At 45.5% G+C, this 23859-nt stretch overlaps 1 protein-coding gene across 2 annotated transcripts; it reads right to left on the reverse strand.

Moving 5' to 3' along the window:
- Window positions 1-196: 196 nt before the first annotated feature.
- Window positions 197-20901, reverse strand: trpc3 (transient receptor potential cation channel, subfamily C, member 3). Of its 2 annotated transcripts, none has more exons than XM_064334821.1 (12): window positions 19971-20901; window positions 15948-16713; window positions 13401-13586; window positions 8822-8986; window positions 8228-8444; window positions 6523-6756; window positions 6060-6324; window positions 4695-4890; window positions 4125-4334; window positions 3068-3151; window positions 2303-2378; window positions 197-1461 (listed from the first exon to the last, which is right to left on the reverse strand). In XM_064334821.1, the coding sequence occupies exons 1-12, from the start codon at window positions 20123-20125 to the stop codon at window positions 1319-1321; spliced, it is 2697 nt and encodes an 898-aa protein (XP_064190891.1). In that variant the 5' UTR covers window positions 20126-20901; the 3' UTR covers window positions 197-1318. The 2 variants fall into 2 exon arrangements, with proteins under 2 accessions (XP_064190891.1, XP_064190890.1); XM_064334820.1 differs by having other exon boundaries at window positions 2303-2432.
- Window positions 20902-23859: the final 2958 nt, after the last annotated feature.

Genomic DNA, 23859 nt, shown 5'->3' on the forward strand with positions numbered 1-23859 from the left:
AGAAATTTTGTGTTTGACAGCAATCACATTTCCCAGGGTTACAAACACTATTTTAAAAGACGGCAACCCACATAAAATAAACTGTTTTACTTCAGACATAATTTGTTTTTACAGTTTGGATATTTACAAATATTGAATATATTTCTGTGTGTATACATACTGTACATATAAATAATACACATGTATTTATCATGGCTAATATAAAACTATTTATTGCAAAGTTATTTGCCCAGCATTCATATTTTGGATGTTTACCCATATTAACATTGAAAAACAAAATCAAATATTTACCCTGCATAGTACATACATATGAAACTATTGGTCCGGCATGATACATTGTACTTATGCATAATTTTAAAAAAAATAAAGAAATTGATCTTAAAAAGGGAGAAACATGACAGTAATGTATGCAGTTTCATGAGAGAAACATGACAGTAATTTATGCATAGTTTCACAAAACTATGCCACTTCAAATATAGGTACACAAGAATTAAAGAGGCCAAAGTTATGTACAGAATGTTGCATTGTTTTAAAACACAGGCAGCAGTTCTTGTTTGGGTAAAGTTCAAATATTCAATAACAAAAATGAAAATGGAAATTATTCAGTCCGTACATATACATATTTTGTACCTCACAATATTCCTCAAACTCAAAACTTATATTAATTGTTCATAAACATACACAATTACAGTAACTGGATAAAATAATTAATAAAGGTACTATGGTTCCTGTGAAATAAAAAAATAATACTGTCAATGAATAACAAGTGTACAGGTAGAGGTAATTATATTTGTAAGTAAAAGATACATATATAGGAAGCAAGAAGCCCTATCTTTTAAGTGAAGGCCACTGTAATCTAAACTGTTACTGTTACTGTACCTTGGAAAGGCTACAAGGTAGGAGGTTGCCTAAAAAAGAAAATATTGAGGCATGTGCCATGTAAATTGCTTAAAATGGGCATTTAAGTGACCCACAAAGCAAGACTAAGTTTCAAAGAGTTCAGTAGCATTTCTTATTGCCATAATTTGTGCTATTTAACATCAGATTTACACTGTTGTACATAACCCTGTATATCGCAGGCAGTTTATCCACAGAGAGCGATTTTTTTTTTAAATGCATAAATAAGTCGCTCTCCGAAAAAGAAGCTAGGCTACACTGATTTTACTGGTTAAGAAGCTACTATAGTCCTGTCCGGTTTGGCTGCCTGATCCCCTCCTTGCCCTGTCCACAGAATGTGAACCCGCTGTCTCGGCGAATCAGCAGGTTTGGGGGTTTTTAGCTGCTTTGGTCGACGTTCCTTTCCGCTCAGCCGGCGTCGTCACTGGCAACGCGTCGCCGTGGCTTTCAGCTTGTCCCCGAGTTTCTGTATGAGCTGAGACAGCTCCGCCGTTGCCTGGGACTTGTCCTCCAGGAGTTCGTAGCGAAGGCTGGAGATGTCCTGTTTGATCTCCTTCAGCTCCCCTGCGTGCGAGCACACGGCACACCGTTAGCAACCTGCGCTAAGGAACATCGGCCCGGCGTCCGCGGAGGAGGCTGGTCCGCGGCGCTGTGCTAAGCTTACTTATACTGGGGATGTAGTTGACTGTTAACAATACAACAATAGAAGGCCCTTAAAGAAAAAGCTTAAGGAATGTGAGCCTGAGCTTCCTTCCCGTGGTGTCCAGTCCGCAAAGTCAGGAAGGGTCTCCACCCAGTTGCTAGCTGTGTGTTTGTGTCGTAATCAGGGTTGCGCTGCGGTTTGTGATAGAGCTATCCTGTATTCCATATTGAAGAAACACATGCAAATAACGTGAACAGGTGGCCTCACATTTCTGCATGCCTTCATTTGTCAAACATAGCAGTTGGACAGAGTAGGCCTAGCTGGGCACCTGTTATCGAAACCACTGAAACAACTGAAATGACCAAAAAACTGGCATCTTCATTATACAGGAACAGGATTCTGATCTTACCTTCATTATAAAGGAACATGATCCTCAGACTGATCTTACCTTAATTATAAAGGAACAGGAGCCTCAAGTTGATCTTACCTTAATTATAAAGGAACAGGAGCGTCAAGTTGATCTTACCTTTATTATAAAGGAACAGGAGCCTCAGACTGATCCTACCACCATTATAAAGGAACATGAGCCTCAGGCTGATCTTACCTTCATTATAAAGGAACAGGAGCCTCAGACTGATCTCACCTTCATTATAAAGGAACATGAGCCTCAGGTTGATCTTACCTTCATTATAATGGAACGGAAGGCTCAGGTTGATCTTACCTTTATTATTATAAGGAACGGGAGTTTCAGGTTGATCTTACCTTCATTGACCTCATCATTTTCTTTGTCAACCTGTGCTTTCAGCACGTAGCGCTTGATGAGTCTCTTCATTATTTGCTGTTGAGATTGAAAGATGGTCAGCTCCTGCCTTCCTTCTGCAGTCTCTGTAGGCTAGGACAGGGGTGACCAGTTCTACAGCTGAGATTCTGACAGTCTGAGAATTCCACTCTTACTCAGCACTAAATGGACCAATCAAAGCAGCTAATTACACAGTTAACTCACCCCAACCTTTTGGCTTCATTCATCACACAGGCGACTATATTATAAATTACAGCATATTTCTGAATCCATAATCATGTGTGTAACAACTTGCTAGTTATCAAAGTACTGTATAGCCACACACACACACACACACAGTGGTTGATACATAATTTGTTCCATTTGACAAAAGAATACAACTTTAAAGCTCTTTTGACTGAAGTAACTTTTCAGCCACTTTACCACATCAAATTAAAACATTTTATAAATCAGAAAGTTTGAATGTAATTTTGTGCGTACACACAAATTTGTATGAACAAATTTACATGTGTATGGACTGGTGAAAATGAGGTTCGTTCCGTAAAAGGATTGTCCAAAACTGGTTATCATGCATTAATATTCACAAGGAGACATGGTTGCAGTTGAGCTTTGGACACGCCTCATTCATTTGCATATCTCAGGTTCAGCAGAAGCAGATGCAGAAACACGGGGCTGAATTTTGCTAGAGAACCTGTGATGTGGCAGAGGTGTGGCCCAGGTGACCCTACCTGATGGCGTGTGGGCTGGTTCAGGATGCTGTTGAAGCTTTGGGACTCTGAAATGCGCAGGTTCGACTGGGAGAAGAGGTTCAGCTGTAGGACCGGAACACAGTCATTTACACATAGGGACGTGTTCTCCCAATGAAGAATCCCTACGGTATTTCAGAAGTAAAATTTAAAGCGACATAGTTTTCATAGGATCTTAAGATACAATCTTCACAGATTTCAAGGACTTGAATGAATTATTACTTAATAATAGTATTTAAATACATTTTAATTGCAGGATTCCATAAACAAAATTTCAGTAGTTCTAAATCCCAAACAGTTTGTATTTTTGTTATATAGAACACGTAGGCCCACAGCTACACAGAAGGAGAGTTTGATGAAATGCACATCGATAAAAATCCAGCATCTTCATTGCCTTGACTTCCACAGTAATGGAAAGTAGAATGTGGCATGTCCTTTAACACTGTGACATGACCAGGGTGCTGTCACATTTTTGGTGTGTTACTGACTCTCCAGCATGGTGAAACTGAGGGCTGCTTTCAGTGCTTCTGCTGGGTGTTATTAATAAAAGTACATTGTTCTCAGCTCCACTGATCATCTCAAAGCTGTGTGTGTGTGTGTGTGTGCGTGTGCGCGTGGGTGCGCGTGTGTACAACGTCTACTTGTGCGTCTCGGTTCATCTTATGCTGACATCATTAGCACTGACCTCAAAGGTTAATCCAATCATCTTCAAATGCATTAGTCAGTTTGAGCTGTGATTTGCAGACACCCAGTACTTGCTCCGGGTCTCTGCTGCGATGTTTGTGGTAATTAGAGTGCTTTAAAGGGCCATAACTGCTCTTCATGAGAACCACCAAAACTGACGCTAAGTCCTGGCAGCAGTGAACTACCAGTTGCAGTGCATCTGGTAAATTCTACAGATTTTTCATCAAGGTTTCCTCCAGACAATGATGATTTTATTTGATTATATTTAAAATGGTGTGAGCCCTCTGTAACCGGGACGGGGGGGGTTCACACTCGGCGTCGGGGCTGGAGCCTGTAGGCGAGAGGCGGTGCGGACCTTGGACTTGGAGCTGTCCGTCCCGAGCTCCAGGTCCTTCCTCAGCCTCTGCTTCTTGCAGCGGAACAGGCCGACGACCCGCCTGACGCACTGGAAGAAGGATTTGGGGCTGGGGACGAGGCTGTACGGGGGCGGCAGGGTCTTCCCGTTGTCAAAGTAGGACAGCCACAGCTTGGTGCGAGCGAACTTCCACTCCACGTCCGAGTCGTCCTGCAGGAGAAAGAGCGCCGTGCTCACTACACACAAGCCACACAGCCTCGTGACTGGCCAAAACTATACATAGTGTGCACTGCAAAATAGTACATGTAGTTTTGCCTCCTAAATGAACATTATGCACCACACTGTGCTGAAAAGGATTAGATTTAATCTATCTAGCAAAGTTTTTAAAAGTTATTCATTCTAAAGTATTCTAATAAATCAAAGCATTCAGTGAGATGTGAACAGTAGAAAAAATGCTGAAAAGACAAATTAGAGATGAATCATGTATAAGTTACTGTGTGACCCTGTGGGTCTTCATTGTTAAAATACAATTTCTTTAGGCATTAAGAATCAGGAATGATGGACACCTACCTCGATCTCTTGGTAGGAGCTGTTGATCATGGCGATCAGCATATTGAGCAGCACCACCACCATTGTGACGTTGTAAATCCCATAGAGCACGTAGCCAATGTTCTCTATGAACTTGTGGTCGTACTTCAGCACCACGGACGACACTTCAGACAGCCCAAATATAGACCAGAACAGCGTCTTAAAACTCTCCTCAACCCTGCGGTCACAAACACAAAGAAAAAAAGTCCTGGTGAAATTCCTTTTTTTTGTGGAAGGCTGGGGGGTCTACTGTGATCTCAATGTTAACTAGGAAGTGAGAGAAGGCTGTAACACCCGATCATTCATCTCCAGATGCCTGTGTAGTAAAGTTCGGCCTGGCTTTGGCGAACCCTCTCTTTTAGACACCACTCGGCCAGGGAACGGGCTGAATCTCTTGTGACCTCATCAAGAGGATCCACAGGGAAACGGTATAAAAACCAGAGAGGAACACATCATCTGCTTTCATCTGCCACTGTAGATTTCTTAGATCCCATGTCCTTCGCGCTCAGCAGGTATAACAGCAAAACTGAAACTTGATTAATCCCCTCTGCGTTCTCACCTGCTCCACCTCTGTAATGTGGAACTAGCCGCACTTCCGCTTCAGACGCACGGCAGTGGTTTTGGGGGGCGCTCTGACGGGCGGGGCTATGAACACGAACGCCCGCCGCGGAGCCCTGAACCGTAGAACCTCCGGCGGCTTTGCTGGGAGCTAGCCTTCCTGGGAGGGGCAGCCTAGCGTGAAATGGGTCATTTCTCACGGCTGACGCCGCACACGCTCTCTGGGGTGGTTTCTCATTTGGTTTAAGGGCCGCTGAGCTTCAGAGTCTCTGAGGGATTAGCGTGCCTTGGAGACTGTCTGTCAGTCACCCGAGCCTTAAACACCTATCATGCATAGCTATGTTATTTACAGCCAATCTGTTACCAAGGGCGGGGGGGGGGGGTGGGGGGGGGACTAGTGACATTACATTAGACTTACATTCATTTAACGGGCGCTCTCATTTTGAGCGACTTTGTGACAGAATGATGACATAGTCATTAAACCAGATATGATGAAATTGGGAAGACTGTAGTCAATCCAGGCTCTTCTCCTCTCAAACCTCCCATGCTCCAGTCAGGGTCAGAGTCCATTCCATCTTTTATTCAGTCAATTAAAAAAAAATGACCCGAAATTAAATTAATGATTGAGAATCTGGTCAACGAGGATTTATGAAATTCATGAATTGGATTTGAGTTCATTTTCTCAGTTCACTGAACTGAAAATGGAACTGACTCCAGACATAAATCTCAGAGGTCATCAACCCACCCCAACCGCCTCTCCCCCAACAGACCAGCAGGGGGTGCACTCACGTGGTAAAGGCGGGGTTGACCTTGGCTCCCAGGTAATAGGAGTACAGTATGAACATGCCAATCATGAAGGCGAGGAACACCATGATGAAGAGCACCATGAACTTGAAGATGTCCTTGACGGTTCGTCCCAGAGAGATCTGCAGGGGTCCGAAGCTCTCATTGGCCGGCAGGATGTAGGCGATGCGTGAGAAGCTCAGCACCACAGCGATGGCGTACAGACCCTCGGAGATCAGCTGGGGGTCCGAGGGCAGCCACTTATCCCTCGCTGAATGAGAAACACCAGTGTGAGTTCGCTGCATCAAACTCATTATTTTCACTAAAAACTGTGGGTTAAAGTTTAGTTTTAAAGTGCACACCACAGTAACATGAATGGGTCCGTTGTATATTTTTTTTGCATGGCGTTTCTCTTAGTGAACATTTTTAATCCAAAGCAAATGTTGCGTGATATGAGGGGGAATCTCACCGTAGGTAAAGTACTCTATGTCTGGCGGGAGGGTCACCAGGGAGAGGTCGTTGGCGTGGATCTTCTCGTCTACGTACTGCTGGGCCTTGGTAGCCTGGAGGAAGGCCAGGAAGCGGGCGGTGAAGGCGGCGATGAAGATGGAGAGCATGCCGAAGTCCAGAACGTTCCACAGCTGCAGGATGTACTCCCTGGGGCCCTCCATCCACAGCTCCTTACACTCCGACCACATCATCCCTGCACAGAGCCACACCATACCCAAACCACATCATCCACAAATCACACCATACCCAAAGCACATCAAACATAAACCACAGCGTTCACAAATGACATCATCCACAAAACACACTATACTCAAACCACATCATCCCTGTACAGAACCACACCATACTCAAACCACAACATCCTCAAAATACATCATCCCTGTATGAAACCACGTCACTCCTGAGGTCAAAACATTGTGGGGGGGGAGGGGGTTCCCATGATTATAAGAACCATGATTGTCTTCTTTTTTATGTGGACCTTAGAGAACGTAAGACACAACAAATGGAAGCTAGTTAACTGTCTGTCAGGTTCCTGTGAACAAAAATTCACTGTCTGGTCACTATAGGATGAAAAATAAAGCTCTGTTGTTCTCCTTGATAACGGTTTGGCATTAGGAAAACAGCAGAGCTTTCGTACACAATGGCATCCAAACGAAGACTCGGTTCTTTCAGCAGCGATAATGGACTCTCGAGTGTGATTGTTCCTGAAAGCATTTTCAGCTGATTGATGTATAGGCGCTTGTGACCTTTCTTTCACCTGCTGAACCAGGGAACACTAAAGCAAGTGCTTATTTCCTGACGGAGGGATGTTATGCAATCCACTCCCAGTTCAGTCCCTGCTCACATCACACCTTCCCCTCAGGGACCAGAGCAGTGCACCACCCATGAGACAAGAATCCGAGACCCACAATGCCTTGGGGATTGCGGGTCTCGGATGTAGAGCTCTCCAAACCCTCAGTCCCTCAGAAGTACGGTAACCACGGCAACCATGACCCAGAGTCCCCGGGTGTCACAACAACTATGGCCCGTGCTGGCACGGCAACCCAGGGCCTGATGTGAAACCCGGAGTCTCATGGTAATCCCATAATCCTGTTCTTCAAATGTGAGCCTTTATGAAAGACATTCAAAACAGTCCAGAGTGCTTAGCCTAACCAGAACCCTTACTGTACTTATTAAACCACCGCCCCAGAGACCCATGTATTCTACATGTTGCATCATCTCTGAGAGTACTCATACCCAAACACCCTATGGATAACTTGCAATACTCTATGGGAATCCTGTATCGTCCTGGGTAACACCAGGAGTCTCATAACAAGCAACCTATGTATGTAGTCTACCAGTAAAATAAGCTTATTTGCTAACAGTGGTTCAAAAAAGCTTCATACCACATACAAATAATATTTGAAACATGTATTTGAATCAATTATATCTTGCAAAAATAAACGTAGCTTTGCTCTTGAAATATTCTAATTTTACAAAAGTATTAGTAGGGAGGCAATAGCAAATAGCATGAGAAAAGTCACAAAATATCTAACAGATTACCCATAACAAAATGTAAAAGATAAGTACTCACAAAGCAGAACTCTTACTGGAGGAAACATAACCAAACTCTCCCTGCAAAAGAAACCCTGCGTGTCAGACCATCAGGCGATAGGTTACGCTACCTGCCACCCACACCATGATGAGGATCTCGGTCCAGCTGAAGCGTGTGGTCTTGACCCGGAAGATCTGGGTGGGGTAGTCCGTGACGGTTACGTTGGGCATGGTGCTGATCCCCTCGAAGCGGTCCGAGGCGTTGAACACCAGGAGGCAGAGGAAGATGATGAAGGAGGCGGCGTGGGCCACAAACTTCATGAAGGGGCTGCGCAGGATCCTCCCCAGCTTGGAGAGGAAGAGGAGAGGAGGAAGAGGAGGAGAGAGAAGATTAGCACTCTGTGCCAGGACCTCCAGCATGTCCTGGAGAGCCTACTCCAAAGGGCCACAGCAGCAGCCTCATGTGCACAAGTTAGAGCCTTCTGCAGGAGTGGAGATCCTATAAACCTTTCAGACTGTGGTCGTCCAAAAATAACTATCAGTCTTTTGATAGGACATATGCCGCCAACCCGCCAACAATACAGCGCATGTTACCACGCACTTCTGCCTCTTACTACACTTGTTAAACTTCTTTTTTTTTTTACATTTATCAAATAAACTTTCATAAGAGACAGGAGAATAAATTAGGTACTGGGGCAAAACACTTATGAGGGAGGGGTGGATACCTTACTGCAGGGTGCGAACCAATAGCAGACAGCCAGAAGCGGCAGGCCCAGAGCCACCGCCAGGACCACCAGACACTTGACCGCGATGGCTTGCTCCCTGAGGCCTGTCAGGTTCTCATACCAGATGGTGAGAAGCTGCTGCTGGCAGTTGGGATGAGCAACAAACTGGAGAGAGAAAGACAGGCATGTGTGCGTGTGTGCGTATGTGTGTGTGTGTGTGTGTGCACACGCGCGTGTACGAAAGGGAGGCATGTATGTGTTTGGGTTAGAAAGGAGAAGGAGAGACGCATGTTTTAGGTTTAGAAATGAGAAAAAATGCATGCGTTATGGGTTAGAGTAGGAGATAACTGTAATGTTAGCATGAAGAATAATGTTACCATCAGTGTTGGTTTTAGGGTTAGTGATAACATTAGCGTTAGCAATAGTGACAGTGTTAATGTCAGTTGTGGAGACAGGGTTAGAGTTAGTCAGAGAGAGGCGAAGCGTAGCTCTGTGGCACCCTCTACAGTCCTGTGCAATGCCCGCGCCTCCACACACAATCACATGACCTAATCAACCAATGCCTACTGCCTTAATGAATCTGAGAGAAAGTCCCTGGAGGCATTCAATCTAACTCCAAAGTCATTTCAGAAAGAGAGAGAGAGAGGGAGAGCTAAGAAAACGTAAAGGCCTAATAACAGGTGTAATGAGGAGCAGGAGGACCCAGCCCAGAGCGGATGTTAAACCCGTGTCCAGGGACCTGGATAAATTATACCTCAGAGTAAACTCCACAGCCAGCCCAGAGAGACTGGCCCCTTCACCGGTGCCCAGTGTTCAGCGATACAATCACAGCAAAACTAACCTGACCTCTTAACACTAACCCTAACCGTAACCCCGTACAGAAACCTGTGGAGATGGGCCCAGCATATCCTCCAGAGCACCCGGAGATCTGGGTTAGGCCAAAAAGTTAATTAGCCAAACCCCACCGGGTGCATCGGCGCTGTTATTTTCACGGCTGTCCTACATAATGGTTCTCGTTCCACGCGAAGAGGAGCGGCGGCTAAATTTGAGAGCGCCGCCGGCTAATTAGGCCTGCTCGCGCAGGCGGGCTAGCATTTCCGCGTGAGGACCGGAGGTAGGAGCCGTCCTGTCCCTCCTTTTTTTTTTTATCATGGCCCGATTCTGATGGCTCGCCCAGCCAATGACGTGTCCTATGGACAACGGAATCTTAATATGAGCCGCTTCCCTCGTCATGGGTCTGTTCCTCCTGGAAATGAAAAGATCTCCTTCCTGTGATGGGCCCGCTTCCAGAGAGGGACTGTAGAATTGCCTTTAAAATGTAGACTTCCCAGAACCCAACCCACCCCAACCTCCGCACTTCCTGATTAATAAGGCTTGTTAGAATGGATCATTCACCCGCAGCGAGGTCCATGTAGGCTAGGGGATTCGCCTCCTGCCCCTTCCACTGAGGTCCGTGAAAGGTGCTATTATAAATGCAATTAATTAACGCTCTAATCTTTATTTAATTGCTTCTAATGAAGTAGCATCACCTTTCTTTTATTTCGCATTAGGTCACGTGCATTAGAACAAAGAGAATGGCCCATACAATGAGTAATTTCTCCAAAAATATATAAATAATAAATAAGTCAATACAAAGTAAATTGCTTTTTTAAAATTCCAAATATACAGAATGATTGCGTGTGTAGGGTGGGTAGAAAATGGCCGCTCGCCATCCTGCAGATATTGCTCTCAGAGTCTCCGTTTCCAGCCATGTTTTAAACGACCAATCCGCTAATTGCGGCAATCATCTCAGCTAATCATTCAATTTCCACATAATCAGGCACCGGAGAAGAATGACAGCCCCGTTTTTCATGTCCACTGGCACGTCTCAAGACTACGGAGCGCAGTGCATTTGACAACGTGACAGCACATTAAAAGAGTTTGTATTTGAGAAGCTGGGAAATGAGCGACCTGCTTTAAACTGTAATAAAAAAATACTGTCGGGTGAAAAAAATTAAAGCAAGCTGTTCACAGTAGGGCATATAATTAAGAACAGGGCACATAATTAAGAACAAGGGCAGCTGTGAATGTCATACGTTTAAGTAATGTTAAAGTCCAATGCCTTGTAGTTAAATGTAGTCAATTGTCAGATGCCTCAGTGAACTCGGACAGAATTCCTAAAAAATGGCAGGTAGGGTGAGCGGTTTTCATGTGAACCGGGAGAATATTCTCCAGCTGTGCGGCAAAGATACGCTGGCGTTTTCAGTTGTGTTTGCAGTTTTGAATTTCGGAGTGACAGTCCTCATCAAATATGAAATAATGTTTGAGGTTTCTACATCCAGACTGCGAATTTGGGGTCAAAAAGGACATTCGGCTCATCTACTGTACACTCATCATTTTGCCTACGGTCTACTGTGTGCGTGTGTGTGTGTGCATATATGTGTGTGTGATGTGATGACAGGTGCTGTTATTAATGATAGGCCTGACTTATTCATCATCACAAAATTTTAGCATTTTTGTAATTGGGGTTACACACAATGTCCTCTTCCTAATATCAAGCCCCGCCAAGTTGGCATCAGTAACCAGAACCCCTGGATCAGCTCCCGTGAGCTCCCTCAGAATGCCCCTAAGTGAGCAGGGCAATGCATGCCAGAGTGCCCGCAGTGCTAGCCCACATCGCTAGCCCATAGTGCTAAGCAAGTGCCCAAGTGCCCATAGCGCTAGCCAAGTGCACACAGTGCTAGCCCACAGTGCTAGCCCATAGTGCTAAGCAAGTGCCCGTAGCGCTTGCCAAGTGCACCCAGTGCTAGCCCACAGTGCTAGCTCATAGTGCTAGCTGAGTGCCCAGAGCACTAGCCCACAGCACTAGCCAGGTGCCCACAGTGCTAGCTCATAGCACTAGCTGAGGGCCCACAGTGCTAGACTACAGCGCAAGCTCAAAGTGCTAGCTGAGTGCCCACAGTGCTAGTCAACAGCACTAGCTGGGTGTCCACAGTGCTAGCCCATAGCACTAGCCGAGTGTCCACAGCGCTAGTTCATAGCACTAGCTGAGTGCCCACAGTGCTAGACCACTGCGCTAGCCTATAGCACTAGCGGAGTTCCCACAGCAGTAGCACTCACAGCCACTTCATTCACATACACACTTCATACACTGCTGACAGACTCATTTCGCCTGATAAATGGTGACAGATAAGACAGAGGGTGCAGATACAGTAGCTGCCTTTAAATCAGGCAGCTGTTTCAGCCATAAGGAAAGGCAGGAGAACAAGAGTCCATGAACAGCCTATTTTACACGCTGGTTTGGCCTCTCATGACTTGGGGCAGCTGTACGAATTGAGCCTTATGGTCCTGTCAGCCAGTCAGTCATGTGCTTGCATGAGACAGGCAGGTAATTAAGCATTAAGAGGGTCTGACAGGTACCTGTTAATCTCTGGGAGATCCCAGTAGCCCCTAATTTCAGGCCAGAGACTCAGCCAATCAGCATCGCGAATGGAAAGGTCTGGCCATCAGAGTAGTGTGTTTACTCTCCAAACACTAGACGGCACTCTTAGATTTAGCCTTACTGCTCACCAAACATAATGCATCCAGTGCTGGGACATGGACTCCTGAAAAACTCTTTGACTCCAGCACAAGGGAGTTAAAAATATACGGTTAAAAATGTGTACTCCATTCCATTTCAGCTCAATTTCTTCCTACAAAGTAATGGACATATTTCAGCAAATATGTGGTAGCTATTTTTCCAATGAACACCAGTCTGTAATAAGGAGGGACAGGGACACACAGGGAACTGAACAAAGTACTCTTGCCCCTCACAAATATCGAGTACACTAGCATTACAGCCTTATTCAGACTTACACAATTATTTTTTTGCATAGTATTTACATTGCTTCCATTTATACAGCCGGATGTATACTGAAGCAATGCAGGTTAAGTACCTTGCTCATGGGTACAAAAGCAGGGATACAACAGCAGCGTCATACCCGGGAGTCGAACCCGTGACCTTCCTTTACCATTAAACTGCACTAAACCACCCACACTATTTTCTCTCTTTCATTATCTCTCTCTCTCTCTCTCTCTCTCTCTCTCTGTTTCTTGGACAGAATGGGGATTTAATTTTGGCCTCCTGCAATTAGCCTGATTAAAATCACATTACACTGGGAATCTGTGCTCACAGGCAGATGCCATTCAGGGGATGGAGAAAATGTGGGCATGTGATGAGTCAGCATTTCAAGGACAGGACTTGGGCCGGGTCCTGTTGACGTGTGCCACAGAATCTTTGAGTTTGGGCCAGGATCACTCTTACCCAGAATTCAAGGCCACACTGGTACAGTGTTCACATTCAGCCAGGAATAATATTGCTGTCAATCTGTCACACACTCTGGTCTTGAAGAGAGGACACACCAGAGCCTACGTTGTCCAAACACACACACAGCTATACTTTATCACTGGATAGCACGTAACACAGAGCTTGGATCTGTGTCCATTGGCTACTTGCTGGTGCATACAGGAACCTCAGCTGTCAGTTAGCTATACCAGGAGGCGGGGGGCGGGGGGTAGGGAGGTGGTGCGGACGGGCGGGGATGTGGGCGTGGCCACTGACCTTTTTGACCTCGTACTTGATGGCCATCTTGACGCGGCTGAGGAGGGCCCTGTGGGTCTGGCCCTGCTGCAGCTCCAGGCTCACGTCGCCGTTCAAGATGGCCTCCACCTCCTCCGAGTCCCTGCACAGGTCCAGCACCCCCACCACAAAGTCCTTGCACTGCATGGACAGCTTGCGATAGTCGTTCTGCCCGGAGAACACGATGGAGTGAGGGTGTTGGCTACACACCACAATTCACTCAAATACATGCACATGAATCAGCCTGGAACCGTAATAGTGTGGAACAAGGCAGTCTCCTTAAATTGATTTGTATTGACCACTGTGTTCGGCTGACAGCTGAAGGGTAATGTTTAAAATGTTTTGGTTCGTATTCAAGACCTGCACTGGCCTGGGCCACTCAATCAGTCAATAGCAACGCCCCCTTGTGAGCCAATCTCCCACAGTCCCTGAAGGAAAATAAACATTATTAAATGTGCTTTAATGTACAGCGTTGCCAGACTGAGACTAATCCACACAAGGTTACAATATGCACCGTTTTTTATGCATAATCCCTTGTCAGCAGGGCTCACTGAAACCTCGTATTACCATTTAACATCTTGGAGGGCACACAGTAGCGCATGCTTACACACACCCCCTCTCTACATCTGGGACCATTCGCTGTGTAAAAAAAATAAAATAAAAAAATAAAAACTGTAGTTATTAATATCATTCACCGTGAGACAGCCGCCGTCCTTCACTAAACAATCGTCTGTACTTGGTGATGAGTTACCGTCTCAGGTTGAGCAAACACAAAGCAAGCAAGCAAGCTTGTCGGGGAAGGCGGCTTCATCTGAGATGAGTAATGGAGGCCTGCCATCGAGCAGAGAAACGACAGCCCGTCTCTCTCTCCGAACAGCCGGCTGCTCGCACATTTGTCCCCGCTGCCCTGCGGTGCTGTGGTGCAAAGGACTGAACGTGTGAGAAGCGCGTGGGGCTCGCTGGAGCAATAGCAGGATATATCTCCAGCAGCCCTGCTCGTATTTAAAGGTGACTGACTGCAGAAGAAGAACAGATCTGTCCTGAGACGATTACGTTGACTCTCTGTTATCTGTGCCTTTCGTTACCTGTTACCTGAATCTTCCGATATCTGCACCTTCCCCATTACCTGAACATTCTCATTACCTGCGTCAGGGGCGTACTGTGTAGGTAACCATGATTCCACTCTTAGTCCTGCTTGTTGTTTGCTCAAAATTGACCCGTTTTGAATGGCACTGAGTCAAAATATCTTCTCCTGTCCCTTTCAGGACACCTCCTCATTAAATGCACAGCGTGAACCACTGGCCACCAGCGAGACACACAGACAGAGTGCAAAATTTAATCCCGCTTATTTTACACCCAGCATGCACCAGGCTGCCCAGTCAGGAGTCGACAAACACGTGACAAACAACAAAACGGCAACGGGGAGCCCACACGGAAACGAACAGACTGTCCAAACAGATCGGGCTACTAACGCAATTAAACTCCAAAAGGGTAATCAACATGTAATCAAATACAGCGAAAGATAGGAGTGGCATCAGGCTGATTTTACCTAACAAAATTGTGAGCATTTGTCGACAAGATGGCGATTCAAATGGAAAATAACATCTGACAGAAAGAAAAACTCTTTGAAAGTACAATATGAGAAATACAATAAAAACCTTGAAATGGATCACATAAATACAAGCATGGTTAAAGTCATCAACACATCACCACCATCATACTGTATGTTTTGCCTCAAAAGCGAAACTTGTGAAAATGGTAGGAATCGGTTGGGGCTGAAAGTCAGCCAGATTTTCTGAAAGACGATAATTCCTTACAAGCTCTTTACAGGCAAAAGAGTCATTAGCAACAGTGAAGCAAAGCCATTTTAATCAAGGTTCATGAAATAGTGTAGTTAAAATATTACACATGCACGCGCAGATGCACATACGCACAAACGCGCAACACAAGCGGTGCGCACAAACACCTGCCTAAACACACATCTACACACGCATGCACTTACACAAACACACGCCTACACACATACGCACATGCACATAAACAGACGTACACAAACACACGCGTGCATGCATGCACATGCAGCTGCGTGCACACACACTAAAACACAGGTATACACACACCACACACACAGAAACACGCACACACACACACACACACATGAAAATTACAGTTAAATGAAACGTGTAGCAAATAGAGAAATCTCAAAGCAGAACTGAGACATGACCTTCATTTAGAAAAGACACTTTATCTTATTAGTAGGTCGTTAGTCATCAGTTAAATGAAGTCAGTCCACACTGCCAGCCAAACCAAGGCAGTATATGTTCCAACAGGGAATTTGGGCTTTCAAATGAAACATCTGGCCATAAAACCAGCCCAATTTACGAATGACATTGTTACAGCGCCTTTTAAGAAACCAAATAAAAATAGGAGCCTTTAACTGAAATATGTGACAGCAATAAATCAAATTAGCAACCGTTAGCCCGCCGCTACACATCGCAAGAACGGACACGATGGTCCGGGCAAGCCTACCTTGAACTCCTTCTCGATGTTGGCCAGCTTGGCCAGCTCGTTGCTGAGCTCCAGGGCGGTGAGGACGGGGTCCTCGCTGGACAGCGAGAGGTAGGCGGGGCTGGCCAGGCCGCGGTAGGCGTTGATGCGCGAGCGGGAGTGGCTGAAGGAGTCCTTGCGCTGCTTCTCGGTGCAGTCGGCGCACTTGCAGAAGTAGTCGTGCGGCCGCTCGATGCGCGCGCCCTTGGTCAGCAGCATGTGCACCACCTCGTACTTCTGGCAGTGCGCGGCCAGGATGACGGGCGTGATGTCGGGCGAGAAGCGCGTGCCGTCCTCGTCGTAGGAGTAGAAGTCGTCGTCCTGCAGCTGGCAGGGGCTCTGGGTGAGGCGCTCGCCGGCGGCGAAGGACGGGTGGTTGAGGATGGCCTCCACGATGCGCACGTACCCCTTGCTGATGCCCAGCAGGAGGGCGTCGCCGATGCGCGCCAGGTTGTCCTTCTTCAGGAGCAGCTCGGTCACCTCCAGGTGCTCGTTGCCCACCGCCAGCTGCAGTGCATTCTGGCCCATGTAGTCCACGCTGTTGACGTTGAGGGTGGGCGACTCGTCCAGCATCTTGCGCACCACGGGGATGTTGCCGTACTCGGCCGCGTCCAGGAAGCGCTCCTCCTCCGCCGTCAGGCTGGTGCCGCGGTCGTTGAACATGAACGCCGGGCCGCGCACCGCCTGGCGACGCCCCTTCTCCCGCATCACGCCGTGACGCCGCTGCGCCGGGTTGTCCGTGTCACCGCTGGAGTGGGGGGGGGGGGGGGAGGGAGGGGGTGGGGCAGTGGTCGGAGGGGAACAGGTAACACTCTTAGCATTTCAATCACTTAACAGACTGAACATTCAACCATGAGTCAGCAGAAATATATGTTGGGATGGAATGCCGGTTGGGCAATTTGAACCACGATTCACCTACGCCCCCCAGGAGAGGACGAGAGCCAAACTGCTTTGCAATATCGACTGTGCCCGCCGCAATAACTGGCGGAACACGGCCTTCAAATAGGTAATTAAGTACGTTTTTATAAGAACGGCTACCCGAGTCATTCGCGCGGCGTGTCTCCGCATTCGAGATGGCCGTCCGAGGCCCATCAATATGCGGCGTGCCACGCTTCGCCAAATGAAAGTGCCGATCGGGGCAATCGTGCCGAACTGGCAACCCCCCCCGCCCCCCCCCCCCACCCGGAGCCTCGGCGAACCTCAGACTGACAGGAACATCGCCGTCCGCGCCAGCGTCCCCGCAGACATTAACACAACAGCTGCAGCCGTAAAAGCTTGAGGGGCCCAAGGACAGGCGTTCCGCTCCCGCAAACGCACACTCGACACGCCGCTGCTGTTCGGGCTAAAATCTCTGCGTTTCCCTCGGAATTTTTATTGAAGAGAACACACTGTGAGCGGGCTGCCACGGGGCACTGCGCAGGCGTAGGCCTTCATGAAGCAGACAGAGCAGCCAGCAGTGAAACAGTCAAAGGAGACCAAACAATCGGCTGATGACTAAAAATAACCCCCCGATTGTTTTCCATTTGCTATACCCCCCTCCTCCCCTTGCTAATTATCATCAGCATTGCTAATGTATTAATTTATATTGTCTTACCCAAAATCAGATGAATCAAATTAATAAAGCAGTCATATTCTGAAAATCCATCACAGGCAGAGTTGAGTATTACAAAAATCCATATTTTATGTTATGGAGGTATATCAACCAGCATGGTGTCTTTAGGTGTTTTAATGGACTATAAAGCTAAGGTTCATCCACAGAAGAATGAGACTTTTTTAAATGCCCCCCTTGTCTTCTACTGCTTTACAAAGTGCCCAATTCTCCATCATTTATTCAACAACCATGGAAACCCCACAGGCTGGCATGCCCTCCAGTATGGTGACTCGAAAAAAAAAAAAAATAACTGGAATAGATATCACTAAGTGCATCCCCAGTACTGATACTTTCACAATGATTCATTAAGGCAAATGATCTGGATCTGTAGTTTAAAACTGAAATTAAATCTGACGGTTCCTACGCATCTATCCTACCCACTGTATACTTACTGTATCTTCCCTCATTATTTCCCCTGTCATTGTATAATTAAAGATTGAAATTGAAACAGCATGCAGGCTCTGTTGTCTTGTCTTATTGCTTTTCCCTTATGAATGTGCAGACCACTAATACAGGGATTAAGTCCTCACTCACAGCAGTCTTTCCGAATAAAAGACCCCATCAGCATGTGGGACTGTACATACATGGGACTGCTGGGTGGCTAACCTCGCTAAAGTCCTGAGACTGTGACAGTAGTCCTGTAGGGATCTGTCATGTTAAATAACTTGTTTCATGACTTTATTCAGATGTGAGTCATATGTCATATGTCTCATGCAACAGTAATGCCCTTGCTTAGTGGGGCTAGGCTAGGTTGGGTGAGGGGGGGGGGGGGCAGAGGACAGAGTAACATGACTTTAAAGGCAGGCACATCACGCCTGGCTAAGAATGGTTACAAAACTGCCTGTGAAACCTTGTAATCTGAAGGTTGCAGGTTTGATTCCCAGGCAGGACAGCGCTGGTACTTAACCTGCATTGCTTCAGTACATATCCTGCTGTTTAAATGGATGCTACGTAAAAATGCAAGTGCCGTGCAAGTTGCTCTGGATAGGTGCCTCTACTAAATAGCGTTAATGTAACACAATGTAATGTAAGCTGGTCATCACAGTCTGTAAGTATACAAGCAATATGAAATTATATATAGGCTACACGCATTCAATCATACAGCAAAATATACTAAACATATTCTGAGTCACAATATAAAAAATAAAGGCTCAACCAAAATCATTTTCATCCGATGAAAGCAGAAAAATCAGAGGGTAGATAAATTCAGGAGTTTAAACCTTATCAGAGGGGATACTTTTATTGATGTTAACATTGTAATGGGACATGACATTCCTCGTCCAGTTCAGAGAAGACAAAGCCCGGGGTTAACGGTTATGTGTTATTTGATTAATTACATTAAATTATGCTCTTCTCCAGGGCGATTCACAGAGATTACATTTTACATGCAATCAATTTATGCAGCTAAAGACTTAGTGAAGCGTTTCGGGTTAAGTATCTTATTCAAAAGCGCAACAGTATTGCTCCATCCGAGAATCGGGTCTATAAACCTTGCAAGCCATTGTGCTTCACTGTGAACCTTGGAAACTGTACTGACTTCCTATTCAAAATATCCAGGGCATCTAATGTGAAAATATGAAGGGCATCTAATGTGAAAACATTGAGTATATTGTATATAAGAGTATAAATATGACATTTATTGCATCAATGATTTGAGTTAAATTAATATGCATATGGATGGTTTATTGTTAATCGTTCGTAACTAAAACACGAGTTACTTCATGAAATGAGGCTATAATTTCTAAACATACAGAACATTCTCTCAAAATAGATTCACGTATCCCACAATATGTATCTGGTTTATGTTCAAATTTTGTTACACATTTCTTTTCCAAATCACAGTCACTGGAAGATGTGGCAGTTCGGTAAAAGATACTTTTGAGCCCGTTCAGTCTCAATTAAGTGTAGTTCTGTTTTCCGAACGAACACAGATATTCTATATTGTATAGAATATCTACAGAGAGAAGATGGACACCGTACAGAGGACCGTTTAACTTCCGAAACCTAAAACCTAACCGAAAATGTCAATCCACTCAGCGGCTAAAAGCCGAGTCATTGACTGGAATAATGCTTAAATTACCTCGTATTTTAGTCATGTTTCGCATTGACTAGTCCCAAATGTATTTTGATTGCCGCACCGAGGTTTTGCCATATGATTTTTAATCTTTTGCAGAGAGACAGAATGGGGTAATCAATTACCAAATAGTCTACATTGCTATTAAACTGGGATATGAGAAAATATCAATTGCGGTTGAAATCGCACGTGGTAATTTTGTATTTTGCCAAGTTTTGACATTACCCACAGCAGGCCACGTCATGGAAAGCACAAGTAGCCTAGTGTCCGTCCTACTTACATGTTATGGTGGTAATATCCAGACGAATCTTGGACCGTTTTCACGGATTTTATGAAATGCGCATCCACGCCACCGTTCTCTTCTTTCCAGTCTTTCTCATTTTCATCTTCCGAGAAGGACACGCGTTTTTGATACTTTCTGCTTTTTGTTGACATTCAGGCAGCCGTTTTCCCTTCGCAAATATATATAAGTGTGTCTTACAATTATGTATGCTGTCCTAAGCTCCGGAAAGTGACTGGTCGCGCGTTCGTCCCAGCAGGTGCCGTATGTAACTCCCTGTGCGTAATGGTGATGCTAGGAGCTCAGCAGCTTCCCGGAGTGAACTGCAGAAGATGTCCAGTCCTGCCCATGCTCGTCAAGTGTTGGATTCGACCATAATCTTCACGATTCGAGTGATTTAACTACCAGAGGGGACTCAGGCAGACGTTTTCCAAACGGCATCCAGATGCAGTACAAAGCGCAAGAGCGAACTTTGCTTTCCTTTCCTTCTGGGTCTGGTTGTTCATATTCTTGAAGTCATGTAGGTACCGTACCGACACACATTTTGATATTTTTTTAGAATTTGTCATTTGTCATTTTAATGTACTAGAAATTAAAGGGCACAATGCGACCAACGCACAGCGAATACCTGCGTTGTGTTACCTTAACAATGTACACGAAAACACTTAACTTGGTTGACGTTTTCATCACGAAAGGGCAGCCAACTAAAATTAGCATGCCGTGCGTCACGGTTACAAAACACATTCCTTACTGGACTGGTGTTATCTCAGATCACACATGTCATCCCAGAGACCCTGAAGATGTTCAGAGAACATCAGGATCTTCCCGTCTGTCTTCCGGAGAATGTCCACAATAACCTGAGCTGAAAAGAAAAAGGCTGCTGTAGTAGCACGTGGCTGGCCACGGTCTGGCATGGTCTAGGTGGATGTGGTTTGAAGTGAAGTGGTGATCACGGACAAGCACGGAGTTGCTGGTTTGTATCCAGGAACTCTGTGTCTAGTTTGGGATTGATGTAACTGTAGGACTGACAGCTTAATTACTGAATTACTCACTCGTGCACATAATAAACCAGCATTAACACTCCAGATCATTCATGTGAAGTTCAATGGCTGGGTCACAAAATTACTGAACAACACAAGCTTTAAAGAGAAATATGTTGGAGCATACACTTTGAGACATAAAGGTCCAGTGGAGGTACACTGTTTTTGTTTTAGGGAACAAAATTTGCCTAAGGGGTACAGTTTCATGTACTGATAGGGTACCACCCAGGTAGCAAACATTTGTACCTTTATGGTCACTTTTTCCACACCTTTTTCCCTAGAGGGTAGATTTGTGCAAACGTTATCCTCTCAGTTTGTAATAATCCAAGTCACCCCAGACCTGAGGGAAACTGTGACCTTCGAATCAGGAAATGCACAAGGGGGATTTGGATTTAATGAGCATTTGGTCTTTATCAGCAAGTCCCTGCAAGTATAATGAGGCTGTCAGATCATATGCAGTATTGGGTACCAATGTGGGCATCAGCAAAAGCTCAGGGCCCTGTTTCAGCATTGACCTCTCCTACTCTCCATCCCAAATTAGGGAGGGTCTCCCCCACATTAACGTCTTTCACGTGAGCAAAAGAGGGGAATATACAACAAAAGGGGTTTGTGCGGGAAATCAAGAACAGAGATCAATTCATTCTCATAATAATACTATGAATATTATTATTATTATATTAAATATTCATTAACATATTAATATTTCTTTTTAAAGTATGTTGCTCCCAGTTTTTTTTTTTTTTTTTTCTTTTTGCCAGTCCGAACATAATGTTCTACGCATCACTGGACTCTCTTGCCTCAGTCCACATTTATTAAAATCGCCAACATGTTGTCTGTGCCCTTTTCATCCAGCGATGAACAGAACAAAGGAGTTTCGGAAAAGGTTAAGTTTTCTCTAGGTTCCTGAGAAGTCACCCAGTTTTAGAGTAATTACAGTCATAAATCCTTACTTTTCAAATTATCCTGGAATCCAACATAAAATGTGAACTCACCGACTGAGGTCAAATTGGAAAACAATTACTAGTGGCAGGTTTGAGCTCGATAACGACATGCGCATCCGATCAATTGTCAGTGGGTGGAAATGCGCAATGAGTACGTAGTCTGGTTTTGATTCAGGCCAGGTTAAGCCGTATTTATTCTGTACAGGTACATCTTGTTAGTGTTAGTGCTTTTTATGTTTCATGTCTTTTTTTAAATTAACGTGAGTAATATTTAACAATGTGCTCTGTATTAGCGAGCGGCTGGGAGGTTGAATAATTCCCTGCTGTCCTTGTATGGCGTTCCCTCAGCGTAGGCAGTGCCATCGGCATTAATGGGAAAGTGATGCTGAGTGTGACGGCAAAGGCCGGGGCGGGTCACCAGGTAAAAGCTGCGGATCCATTCCGCGGCGAATCAATTCAGGAACGAACGCGGGATATTGATCAGCTGTGGCACGAACTGACGAATGGGCTCGTTTGCTGCGGCGTGTGTGTGTGTGTGTTTGTGCGTGGGAGTTAATGAAGGGGGAGGTGCTGCAGTGTGTGGGCAGATGAATGGGGAGGTGACCAGGGTCAGGGCCCAGTAAGAAAGGAGATGCTGTGGCAATGGCTGGACTCTGTGTAGCTGGAGCAATTGACAGGGGCTGGGGGGGGGGGGACTGCTCATCTCTCTGCCATTACTGCCCCCCCCAGCACTGGAGAAGTTTGCCCCCCCAGGCTTTACCCCGGGTGCCCTCTGACATGGCAGGACCCACAGAAACAGAGCCCTAGCCATACCCTGCCCATCTGCACCCGGACACTGGGTTTCTGGCCAACTGGCACAAAAACACGGTCGGCTGAAGGCAGACGGCCAGGTAACGTGCTCAGGTTATTTAAAGAACACCCTTCCGCGAGGGCATTCAGAAAGGACAGGAAAGCACACAAAATTTTGTCAATGGCAGATTATGCCCCCCCTTGAGTCCGCTGTATTCTAAATTATGATTAATGTCCCTGTCCTCTCCTGTTCCTGCACAGGTTCTGCTTCCCCATTTCCCTGGGCGCACACAGCAATATTTCATGAAAAAAGATATAAGAGTAATGTTTTGGGAATATGAAAACTTTATTATCTTTAGTGTTATTTCATAACCATTCGTGTAGCTGGCAAGCATGGGTTTTGAGATTACATCAGAACGCATCAGAAATAAAATCACCTGTCTGCAGTTGCAGAAAATGCACAGGGCTTTCTATTTGCTGTTCATATAGTTGTTTATTGCTGGATTTTCTTGTGACCAATTGTTTATTGGAGAGCATAAAATGTTAGAAAAAACAGAGGAAATACACTAAGGATCATTAAGAAACAAAAATACATATGGGATATAGAAAAAGTTGATGAAGGTTCATTTGTGCCCTGTAAAATTAATATAAATATACTTACTTATTTGCTCATTTCCATTTTTGGAAGGAAGGATTGCATTAGACCAGACTGTGTCACAATCAACAACAAAGTCTGACTTTATAACACCCCTCCCTGAAAGAATGTCAGTGGTCGAAGCTTTACACTAAATCCTGAGTAACGGCAGATGTATCTGAATATCTGAAGCCATGGTCCTGCTCCCAGGAGACAGGACCTCATTTTAATGAGCGTTCGTCCCAGCCTGTGATCCATGGGACACCGGGGATCGCAGAATAAAGACAGAATTGAAAAAGAAAGTGTGCTTTCGGAAAACGAAGCCCTTAGACACCATTTAGTCGGACGATCCAAACGATTACGAATTGCCCAGTGAACAAGGCTTAATTGCTCCGATATTGGGAACTGGAGGCAAAGGTCACCATGAGAGACGGACGTGAATAAGTACTCAGCTGTGAACTCAGTTCCTAGGAGGAAAGTCATTT

The sequence above is a fragment of the Anguilla rostrata genome, chromosome 5 (genome assembly GCF_018555375.3).
Source record: "Anguilla rostrata isolate EN2019 chromosome 5, ASM1855537v3, whole genome shotgun sequence".
Classification (NCBI taxonomy): domain Eukaryota; kingdom Metazoa; phylum Chordata; class Actinopteri; order Anguilliformes; family Anguillidae; genus Anguilla; species Anguilla rostrata.

Coding starts and splice junctions, on each gene's coding strand:
- trpc3 (XM_064334820.1), bottom strand. CDS start 20,125: ATGTCAACAAAAAGCAGAAAGTATCAAAAACGCGTGTCCTTCTCGGAA. Junction 16,714..19,970: donor GGATATTACCACCATAACAT/GTAAGTAGGACG, acceptor CCCCCACTCCAG/CGGTGACACGGACAACCCGG. Junction 6,325..6,522: donor CATAGAGTACTTTACCTACG/GTGAGATTCCCC, acceptor TTTCTCATTCAG/CGAGGGATAAGTGGCTGCCC.